General features: G+C 46.6%; 1 protein-coding gene across 1 annotated transcript in view; it reads right to left on the bottom strand.

The window, feature by feature from the left end:
* The window catches only part of LOC111236136 (nucleus accumbens-associated protein 2-like), a gene marked incomplete at its 5' end in the record, with an annotated part of 6711 nt that extends 810 nt beyond the window's left edge, over window positions 1–5901 (bottom strand). Inside the window, 6 exon segments of the mRNA XM_022764751.1 lie at window positions 160–257; window positions 1775–1880; window positions 2058–2234; window positions 2859–3118; window positions 4270–4487; window positions 5099–5901. Of these exon segments, the coding sequence (XP_022620472.1) occupies window positions 160–257; window positions 1775–1880; window positions 2058–2234; window positions 2859–3118; window positions 4270–4487; window positions 5099–5554 (1315 nt within the window).
* Between the last annotated feature and the right edge of the window lie 6370 nt (window positions 5902–12271).

Raw genomic sequence — 12271 nt, forward strand, 5'->3', positions numbered from 1 at the left:
GAGAAGGGGGGGGTAGGAGTAGGGGGGGTGAGAGAGGTGAGGACAACAAGGGGGAGGAAGAAAGAAATGTCTCAGGAGTTCCAAAATACAGTAGAAAGACATGAATGAGTCAGACTGTGTGTGTGTGTGTGTGTGTGTGTGTGTGTGTGTGTGTCTTACGTTTGACAGTGTTTAACACTCGGTTGTCCAGGGGCTTTCGGCTCGGATCATTGGTGGAGGAGCGGATCCCTGTCCCACAGCTATTGGCCAGAGTGTTTCTATGGATACCATAACAACCCAATCAGCACCTATACCAAGCTGTAGATTACCTCTCTCTCTCTCTCTCTCTCTCTCTCTCTCTGAGACAATGTGACAGAGCAGTTATGTAAAGCAGCAGCTGGATCCTGAGGGAAGATGCTGACTGTCAGAAGCTTCTGGAATACTTCACACAGCTCGATGTCTGACGTCTGATGATGTCACATGACGTCTGATGATGTCAGAGCATCTGGGCGTGACACACCATCGATGTTGTTGTCTCCTTTTTGTTCATTTTGAAACATCTTTGACATTTTAACATTAACAGTATCTCAACAAACCATTATTATGATTGATTCATCTCCTGTTTTTTCCACCATTAATCAATTAATCGTTTGATCAATAAAAGTCTATGAAGTCTTTACATGTCTTGTTTTGTCCAAAATCCAAATATAATCAATTTATAATCAATTTACTGTAATGTAGAACCATGAAACATCTTACACAGACTAAATAAAGATGGATGTCGCCACAGGTTTCTGAAGTGCAGAGTGAGCTGCTCCACTGTCACCATCTTGGCAGTGTCTGACTCCACCCCCTAACTCCCAGCTAATCCAAATATGATCAAAGAGGAGGGGCGTGTGAGGACCTGAGACTTCAGTTCAATAGGTTTAATAGCTATGGCGAGCATGCGGTCCCGTTAGCATCATTAGCACAGCTAGGTGTTTGGGCATCTTGCTCAAATGCTAACCCAAAGTTAATTCATTTGCTGGCTAATTAGCTAGTTAACAAGCTAAGCTAACATGCCAGGTATGGTGAGTGCTGACACTGATACCTGCTACGTTCAGTGACTTGAATCAGCTGATGTGATGCTGAGCAGCTAGCTAACAGTGAGGGTCCTGACCTGTCACTCAAAGAGGCCACGCCCTCAATCCTCCATAACTTTAGTCCTTAATAAAACATAAACAGGTGAGTTATATAAACAGGTGTCATGAAGGAGGAAATTAGCTCTAGAGACCAAAACAGTTTCTGTACCAGGCTGTAAACATGTTTATTTCTGCTGTAAAGTTGGACATTTTAACATGGGAGTCTATGGGGACTGACTCACTGTTGGAGCCAGACTCTAGTGGTCATTAGAGGAACTGCAGCTTCATGTTTCAGGCTGGAGGTTGATGATTGGTCTTTACACAAAACGACTAAAATTAATCGATTAACGTAATTGATTAATGGACTAATAATTGCAGCTCTTAAATGTCTTAAAAGTCAGATGACTGCTTCCTGTTGTACATGATTACATTTATGAAAAATATACATTGGTTTCATATATTAAGCAGAATGGATAGATATACCATTATCAGTTTCGATGAACACAAAATGGATGTATATTAGTTTCATATCTTCGGTTTGTAGGTACATAAACTGTCATATCCATTTCAGAGATATAAAGAACCAGACATGCCTCCAGTCTTTATGCTAAGCTAGGCTAAGATAGGCTAACCACCTCCTTCATTTGTTCCTGTTGATGAAAGTCTCCGCTCACCTGTCGAAGAACGTGGCCAGCAGTCTCCTGAGCAGCACCTTGTGTTTGACTCCAGCACACAGGTGGCAGTTCATCAGCTGACCTCGTGTCATGAACACACCTGAACCTGAGCACACACACACACACACACACACACACACACACACGTCAGAATACATGACATGATAACTCAGCTCTTCAGCTGGATTGTGTTTAATGACCTTCCTAACGAACCTGTTACCATGACAACACATCTTGTACCTGATGCAACTTTCTCACTGTCCTTTTTCTCTGAGTGTCCTACCTGCCACCAGTTCCACCTTCTCCCCCGGGTCGCCCTCAGTGTAGAGCGATGGGTGGCAGCGATACCCGATCTGACTGATCAGACTGGCAGGTAGAGCCATGTTGTCTCGACCAACCAGCACGCAGGGCCGACGCTCGTTAGCCAATGGGAGAGGCAGCATCTCCATCTTCTCTTGGACTGGACCAAAGAGAAACAGGGGGACAAGAGGGGAGGGGGGGGGGAGGGGTCAGCAAAACCTGGAGGCAGACTGATGATCTGGAAAAGATTCACAGATCCAGTCCTAAACCTCCTGAACTGCTTCAAGGACTCAACGTTGCCGTAGGAGTTAAAATGATTGGAGCAGCTGATAGTGTTGCCAAGCACCACCTTGAGGTGTTGAAGTCATGTGACCTTCGTGTTGAAGTCAGGTGACCCTGGTGTTGAAGTCAAGTGACCCTGGTGTTGAAGTCATGTGACCGTGTTGTCTAAGTCACGTGACTGTGGTGTTGAAGTCATGTGACCTTAGTTGGTTTTTAGCCTCACATTAAACATGGTTTCACTCTTAAAGTTTATGGTTCTTCAGATGTGATGTAATCTCAGACAGTTCTGCGTGACAAGGACATAAAGTTCAGTTCCTCCGGTCCTTTAGTTCCTGGAGGAACTTGTTTAAAAGGACTAAACAGGGTCAGGTGATGACAGACCTCATCACGTCACTGGTCTGAATTTGTCTCAGAACGGATCTGGACTCAGCTGGATCACCAACAGGTTTAGTCCTGTGTTCATGATTTAGTTTAGTCACAACTGGTTCATGAGGTAACTTACTGTAGGGGTTTGCGGGATGTCCGTAGATGTGTTGGTAGAGTCCAGGGTGGACAGTGTTGCCGTAGTAATCCTCCTCCAGCTCCTCCTCAGTGGGGGGGTGAGAGGGGGGGGAGTCCGTGGGGAGACTGGATCCTCCCGGACTGGAGCGCCCCCCGCCTGCCAGCAGGTAGGACTGCAGCCCTGGTACCAAACCTCCACCTGCACCCAGGTAACACAGAGCACTGCTCCTGGAGGTCTGCAGGTCCCCCGCGATGTCCGCTCTGAGGACAGAAGGACGGAGGAGACAGAGGACATCCAGTGTGTGATACGATTTATGAGACCAGATGTAACGTTCAGTTGATCTATAAAGAGTCTCTGTGCCAGAGCTTGAAGGCGCAGGCTCATCAGACCTAGAGACGCACACAGAGGTTTATAACACTGTGACCAGGATAGGAATGTCATGGTGGCCCCTCCCTCCGGCCACGATGCCCCAAACAAGATAGCATGTTCTGCGGCCACCACGGTCTGTGTGTCCATGCAACTGTCAACATCTGGACGCTGCATCACTGCAGCAGCTTGGATTGGTTGTGCGAATATAGTACACTGCTAACAGCTAACTAGCTAGCTAACTCCTCTCCGGTTGCCCCCCCCCCCATACAGATCTATTCCTGAAAGCAGCTGCTCTACTCCTGTAACAATATTTTGTCTGTAATTTACAGCAGATCTCACACAGAGACGATTAATCAGCATCATTAGCTCGTTGACTTGCTGCTGCCTCCTTATGTAGTTTCCGCACATGTCTGTGCACGATCGTCGTCTGTCTCGTTCTGGTGGACACTGTATCTCAGTAACACCTTGAAGGAACTTCTTCAAATTTGGCACAAACCTTCACTTGGACTCAAGGATGAACTGATTGGATTTTTGTGCGTAAAGGTAAAAGGTAAAGTTCGTGGTAACGTCACAAAATGCGGTTTTGGCCTTGTGAACACGATATCTCAGTAACACCTTGATGGAATTTCTTTAAATTTGGTTAAATGTTCACGTGGACTCAAATTGATTAGATTTTGGTGGTCAAAGGCCAAATGTCAAAGTCCAGTGTGAGCTCACAAAGTATTTTTTAGCCATTACTCAAGCAGCAATTATGACAAAATTTCATGCTAATATTTAATTTTTCCTATAACAGGCTGTGACCTGAAACTAATCTGAGTGGGGGAGGAGGAGGAAGAGACTCTAGTTTTTACTTTGGTGACCTGTTGAATTTCTCCCTGTTCTGTTTGTATCTCGACCCACATTCTCCATCACCACTTTACAGCTTACAACAGTAACACACCACAATACGTCCTTGATTCAACCTGTCACAGCTGGTACACTCGGTCAGTGAATGGGTGACAAGTAGAGATGACTGTTGAACCTAACTCTTGTTTGTCCTCACCTGGCCTCCTCTCCTGCTCCTGCTGCTCCTGCTCCGTTCTCCTCAGCAGGAGGAGTGTCGGCTCTCTCCTGTTTGATCCTGCTGACAGCGAGCAGCAGCTCCTCTGGGCTCAGGGCCGGCTGGTCTGGACTGGCCTCCTGCAGCTGGGGGGTGCTTTGCTGTTGCTGCTGCTGGACCATCGGGGTGTCGAAGCCCCCGAGCTCGTCTGCTGAGGTCGTCTGCAACGAAAATATTCTGCTGTTCTGAAAGACATCTTCAGAGTTTACTGTGTTTGTTCAGTGTTTGTCAAAGTTTGGGCCTTATGAAATAAACACAGTCATGTTGGTTAATGCATTGAGAGCCTAGGGGCCTGGGGGTGTGGCCAGAGAAGATTCCAAGCAATCAGCAGCCTCAGATAAAAAATGCGTTGAGCTGCAGTTCTTCTAATGTCGACTAGATGCTGCTTCTGCAAGCTGGAATCAAATGAAAATTTATCAGATGTGCTTCCTCACACATTAGTGGACCTTTGTGAGCGCAGCCAATCACTGTTGACTGTCTGACAGATGAATTAGCTTAGCTGTTCAGCAGTTTCTGAATTTCCTGAACTGTACAATATCAAACTAGCCTCATATTGAAATCAGACAAAAAAGATAACCTGAGCCTGGGTTTGTTACACCAACACAGTTTAAGTCCCTTAAAAAAACAATTGTGTACCGCTAGCAAGGACTGTAGCTAATGCTAACAACTCCAACAGGAGCACAACCAAAACAGTCACAGTCTAGAGGGTTGACTTCAGTCTACCTGGACTAACTCAGTCTATAGACAGCTCTGTAGGCATGGTCAAACCAACCTGTGAGTCACAGCAGAGAGGTGAAGAGGAGGATGAGGCCTTCATCATCATCAGCTCCATGCCTCGCTCCACGATGTTCTGGATCTGCAGGTACCCGGCGGTGTACATGAGCACCAGCTGCTCGCTGGCAGCCATGCTGAGGCGTCCCGTGTAGCAGAACGACAGAATCTGCTGGAAACACGTTGGCGTTACTGAGGACGGCAGCTCGAACACCGCCTGGGAGGAGGAGGAGGAGGAGGAGGAAGAGGATGATGAGGAAGAGTCAGCCGCAGAGCTGAACAGGTCTCTGAAGTACAGGGAGGAGGCGGCGAGGACGGCCCGGTGCGCCTTGAAGGCCTGACCCTGCACCAGGATGGAGACGTCGCAGTAGTGACCCAGTAGCCGCTGCTCGTTCAGGCTGCCCAGCACGCTGCTGCCAAAGTCCGGGATCTCCACCTGCAGCAGCCCCTCCGCCATGGTGGAGGCTGGAGGTCCAGAGGAGGGTGGGACAGGAAGTGACTGAAGGTTCAGACTAGCTGGTGGCTAGATGTTCCTGACCAGCCAGAGTTAGACTGACACAGGGGGGAGGGGGAGGGGAGGGGAGGGGTGTTTAGGTGTCGGGGATGCTGCAGATATCTCCTCCAAAATGTTTCAGATACATAATATTGTTGTGGCAGAAACAGTGAGGTCAGAGGTCAGAGGTCAGGGCTGGAGGAGATGGGAGGAGAGGGGGGTCAGCTCCTGATGTTGAGTCAAAGCGAAGTAGGGAGGAGGAGGAGACTGTAGATCATCAGGATCAAGGTCAGCTCAGCACAGGGAAACAGCTAGAATATAAAGAGGTTGGGAGGTTTAAAGCGTCACAGTGTCACACCTTCTTGTTTACCTGCAGATCAAACTGAGAAAACACCAATCACATCTGAGACACCTCCACCACACATCAGCCAGTGTGTTGACCCTTTTATTATGTCATTTATTTATAATCATTATGGCACATGACACACATTTCACATGTGATCAATGTCATTAATAAGTGATCAAATGTGATAAGAAATGTGAATAAGATGTGTGGTAATGTGACAACATTTCACAAAAATAAATTTAAAAAAACTGTTGAAAATGTGACAAAAAGTCAAACTTCACATTTTCCAAACTGGATCAGCTGACTGTGAAAACAGTGACTGAATCCTGTTTTTATCACGTGACATTTCACATTTAACATACAACACATGTAACATGTCATGAATTGGCGTGTATGGACACACACACACACACACACACACACACACACACACACACACACACACACTCACACACACACACACACACACACACACACACACACACTCACACACACACACACACACACTCACACACACACACACACTCACACACACACACACACACACACACACACACACACACACACACACACACACGTGGTCAAGGTGAGTCAACACTTTTTTATCCCCTCCTCCTGATGACATCACTGTGACTCTGCTCATGATCAGTTTTATCTCTGAGCTCTTATCCTGCTTTTGAGAGACTGTGACCTGGTTCCAGGTTTCTGGTGGGCAGGTGTGTTGTCAGCTACAGGTCAGTTTGCTAAATTTATTATATCAGGAAAACCCCTGAAATATCCTCCTGCTATTGTAAGTGATGACACACGGCCACAGGTAGTTATGATTGTGATTGGCAGTAAAAGCAGACCCTACTCGACCCAGTTAGACTCAGTAGAATTTGGACTTGTTCTGACTTGGGTCCTGGGTCAGGTGGACCTGCGAAGACCTCTACAGATGGTTGATAGAGGCACCTGCTCTACACGTTAATGAATCAGTGATGTTCATCTCTATGCAGATGATACGATCTTTCACACCTGGTTCCAGTCAGACCTCTGGACCTCCTCATTCATCTGAGGTTTGTTCTAAAGTCAAAAAGACTAAATGTTGCTTTTCACAAGAACGCAAAGCTTTGATGTTTCTACTCTGATCTGCTCTCCATGGGAAGCTCATCAGTACAGTGCAGTACTGGTTCCTAAACCTGAGTGTTTCAGTTATATTTAATAAGACTCAACAGAAGAATAAAAGATTGTTACGCTCAACAAATAGATTCCTTTGTGGGTTTTTTTCCATGAGAAATATTAAAGAGTTTTGCCTCTTTGGGAAAACCTCATGTTGAACTCTTCTACCAAAGAGTCAAAACTAAAACTTCTTTTGTTAAAAGTTTGTTCTACACTCCAAAAAGACAAATGAGAGTAAAGTTACTCAGATGCCATTTTCTCAAGCTCTCAACCACAGACTCTAAATAGAGATGGATACCACCACTGTGAAGTCAGCTGCTGCACCATCGCTATCTTGGCAGTGTCTGACTCCGCCCCTAACTCCCAGCTAATCCAAATATGGTCAAAGAGGAGGGGCCTGTGTGGAGCTGAGACTTTGTGCTTGTCAGTTTGTGGTAAACATACGCTCACCCACCTGTCACTCAAAGAAGCCACGCCCTCAATCCTCCATAACTGTAGTCCTTAATAAAATGTAAACAGGTGAGTTATATAAACAGGTGTCATGAAGGAGGAAATTAGCTCTAGAGGCTAAAACAGTTTTTGTACCAGGCTGTAAACATGTTTATTTCTGCTGTAAAGTTGGACATTTTAACATGGGAGTCTATGGGGACTGACTCACTGTTGGAGCCAGACTCTAGTGGTCGTTAGAGGAACTGCAGCTTCTGGTTCTTCACTGTTGATGCTTCATTTTCCAAGTCAATGCTAACATTGTGAGAACATGACGGTACTTTGTCTTTAGACGTTGCAGGTACTGGAGATGTGATTCAGCATCATAACCTACAAGAGTGGCTGTGTTGTTATCGACAACCAAAAGCCAGTGAGCAAACAGAGTCAGAGCATGTGAACGAGAGGATGAAACTCCTCGAACGTATCTGAGCAGCTAAGAGACAGAACGAAGGACTTCACCTTGACAACATGTCGTCAACATGTCCTGAAATGTTACTGTCACTGTCTGTGAACTGACAGCTGACATCTGTTGTGGCTACACTCCACACACCACAGCCACAAAGACTAACTTTAGTTTGTGTAGGCAGATGGTAGCTTGTTTAGGCTAACGTTAGCTCATTTAGGCTAACGCTAGCTTGTTCAAGCTAACATAGCAACAGTTTGTAATGTAAGTCTGCAACTGTCATCACAGTTCCGTCTGCATGTGTGTGTGTGTGTGTGTGTGTGTGTGTGTGCGTGCATGGGTGTTTATGTGTGTGTGTTAACCTGATGGTTTCACACAGAAAACAAAGGCACAAAGTTCTGATGTTTTTAGTAACTAACTGGTTTGATGGACGATAAAACTCATGTTGAACATTTAAAAACAAACTATTCAAATATGATTCCTTCAGTGTAACGTCCGTCTGAGCTCGTCTCGCTCGTCCTCACCCTCCAGCTTCTTTTACACAAGGCTGTAATGGGCCTGGAACATGTTCAGTCTATCACGTCTTTTTTACCAGCTCAGCTCGTCTTATTTGACCTGGTGATGATATGTTTGCTTCCTTTGTCACTGTTTGTTTTATAAGTTTTACCTTGTGTGGAGATGGACAGTAAAGAGAGAGAGTTAATTTTCATTCAGTCACTGCTGCACCTGCTGTCACACACTGAGCTCTGAGAAAAGGTCAGAGGTCACTGACCTAAAACCTTTTGATTTAAGCCTCTGACATATTTGACATCATCAGTCAGACCTGAACAGAGACCACATCAAACCAGTTTCTGGGTCAAGTTCCCCAGTGCATCAGAGTCAGTCCACATCAGAGTCTAACATATGTTCACAGTCACATTCAGACCAAGACCCACCAGGCTGCTGCAAGTCCCTGAGCCAGGCATCACCCCCCACCCCCCACATCCACAGACACACACAGAGTCCTGTTCACTACAGCTGAGCCGCTGATCCTGAATCAGACCTGAGCTCCACTACAGTCTAGTTCAGCCTGGTAGAGCCCATTACAGTCCAATAGCTTCCACTAGCATCCTGTACAGTGCAGACCATTAAAGTCCTTTACAGTCCAGTCCAGAGCAACAGAGTCCAGTAGCTCTACGTACAGTCTGGTAAAGTCCAGTCCAGTCCAGTGCAGTATTGACCAGGACAGTTTAGTCCAGTACAGTCAAGCAGAGTTGAGTTCAGTCTAGTTCAATGCAGTAAAGTACAACAGATTCAAGTAAAGAACAGTAGATACAAATAGAGTCCAGTCTAATGCAGCACAGTCTAATACAGTGTAGTACAATATAGTACAATCTAGTAGAGACCAGGAGAGTGTCCTCCCATCTAATAGAGACATATATAGTCCACTAGCATCCAGTCCAGTAGAGTCCAGTAGAGTTTAGTAGAGTGAATGTGAGTTCAGTCTGTTTCAGAGTTCAGTTCAGTTCAGTTGTTGTTGTTTACAGTGCAGCTGCAGCAGAGAGACAGACAGACAGACAGACATACAGACAGGCAGCAGGGAGACAACAGTGTAAACAGACAGACAGAGAGAGAGAGACAGGTACATATAGAAAGAGACAGAAACAAATCAAACAGTTTCAGACGGACAGACAGACAGATGCAGTTAGAGGAGGACGTCAGACAGACAGGTAAACAGACAGACAGACAGCTCCTCACCTCCTCTCTGCTCCTCTTACTCCTCTGCTTCTCCTCCATGCAGCGGGCAGGACGGCTGGCTGGGAGAGGTTTTCTTCTTCTTCTCCTCCGCTCAGTCAACGCATCGTCTGGTGTGTCACAGGAGGGGGGGTGAGGGGGGAGGAGAGGTGGGTGAGGAGGGGGGAGGTAGAGACACAGCAGACAGCCGAGGAGGAGGAGGAGGGAGGAAGAGGAGGAGTCATCTGAGGACAGTGAGGGAGCTAATGCGGCTAAGTGCCCTGCAGAGGACGAGAAAGGGAGAGAGAGAGGGTGAGAGACATAGGGAGAGAGTTAAGAGAGAGGGGCGGACGAGCATGCATTACACAGCTCATCTGCTATAGGGAAGAACACACTGCAAGGTTGAATATTAAAGAGGCAGACATACATGAAAACACACTGATCTGTGTGTGTGTGTGTGTGTGTGTGTGTGTGTGTGTGTGTGTGTGTGTGTGTGTTTGTGTGTGTGTGTGTGTGTGTGTGTGTGTGTGTGTGTGTGTGTCATGACTTGGCCAAATGCACAGCGCTGCATTGCAGTGCCGAGGCTGAGTTGGCATGCCGAGTACATAGCGTGCATACTGCGACTGTGTGCCAGGCTGACACACACACACACACACACACACACACACACACACACACACACACACACACACACACACTCAAAAGAGCGGCAGCTTTTTGCAGCCTCAGCTTCCATCATCACATATAGTTCAGTTTAGTTTCTAACATGACAACAGACAGGTAGAGAGAGAGACAGGTAGACAGTTAAAGAGAAACGGTTAGAGAGAAAGACAGGTAGAAAGAGAGAAAGAGAGAGAGAGAGAGACAGATAGAGAAAAACAGTTAGACAGAGAGAGACATGTAGAGAGAGAGAGACAGGTACAGTTAAAGAGAAACAGTTAGAGAGAGAGACAGGTATAAAGAGAGAGAGAGTAAGAGAGAGAGACAAGTAAAGAAGCAATTAGAGAGAGAGACAGATAGACAGAAAGATACAAGTAGAGAGAGAGACAGGTAGAGAGAGAGAGAAACAGTTAGAAAGAGAAACAGGTAGAGAGAAAGATAGGTAGACATTTAGAGAGACAGACAGGTAGAGAAGCAGTTAGAGAGACAGGTAGAGAGAGAGACAGGTAGAAAGGTCAAGAGAAACAGTTAGACAGAGAGAGACAGGTAGAGAGAGAGACAGGTGTGGTGTCTGTATTTAAACAGTATTACAGAGACAGTGGGTGGATGTTGGATGGGAGGGGGAGAGTGTGTTGAGGCTAAATAAGGACGTGTACAGTATCTGAGCAGCAGAGTGTGTGTGTGTGTGTGTGTGTGTGTGTGTGTGACCTGTGTGTTGTGTGTGTGTGTGTGTGTGTGTGTGTGTGTGTGTGGTCTGTTTGTGTGTGTGTGGTGTGTGTTGTGTGTGTGTGTTGTGTGTGTGTGTATGTGTGTTGTGTGTTGTTTTGTGTGTGTGTGTGTGTGTGGTGTGTGTGTCGTGTGTGTGTGTGTGTGTGTGTGTCTGTTTGTGTGCGATTGTGTGTGTTTTGAGGTCAGGACATTCCTGATTTCTGATTATTACCTCCATCACAGCCATCACCTCCATTCACCTCATCACTCACACATCCGATCACGCTCCATACACATCCTCTCACATCCACTCATCACTCACACATCCATGCACCCCCAATCACTTCCATACACATCCATCATCCTCACACCATCACCATCACTCCATCACTCCATCACTCCATCACCTCAATCCATCCCTCCATCACCTCCATCACATCCATCACTACACCTCCATCACATCCATCACCTCCATCACATCCATCCACTTCCATCACTCTCACATTCACATCCATCACCTCCATCACATCCATCACATCCATACACATCCATCATCACTATTCAAACCTCCATCAACCCCACACCTCCATCACATCCATCACCTCCATCACCTCCATCAGCATCCATCACCTCCAATCACCTCCATCACATCCAGTCACATCCATCACCTCCATCACCTCCATCACCTCCATCACCTCCATCGCATCTTCATCAGATCACTCCATCACCTTCCATCACATCCATCATCCTCCATCACCTCACGACATCACCTCCATACACCATCACCTCCATCACCTCCATCACATCCATCACCATTTCCATCACATCCATCACCTCCATCACCATCCATCACATCCATCCACCTCCATCCACCTCCATCAACATCCATCACATCCATCACCTCCATCACATCCATCACCTTCCATCACCTCCATACACCTCCATCACCTCCATCACATCCATTCACCTCCATCACCTCCATCACATCCCATTCACCTCCATCACCTCCACACCTCCATTCACATCCATCACCTCCATACCTCCATCACCTCCATCACCTCCATCACATCCTCACCTCCATCACCTCCATCACCCTCCATCACATCCATCACCTTCCATCACCTCCATCACCTCCATCACATCCATCACCTTCCATCACCTCCATCACATCCTCACTCCATCACATCCATCACCTATCTACTCTCTT

The sequence above is a fragment of the Seriola dumerili genome, unplaced genomic scaffold (assembly GCF_002260705.1).
Source record: "Seriola dumerili isolate Sdu_G_001 unplaced genomic scaffold, Sdu_1.0 BDQW01000567.1, whole genome shotgun sequence".
Classification (NCBI taxonomy): domain Eukaryota; kingdom Metazoa; phylum Chordata; class Actinopteri; order Carangiformes; family Carangidae; genus Seriola; species Seriola dumerili.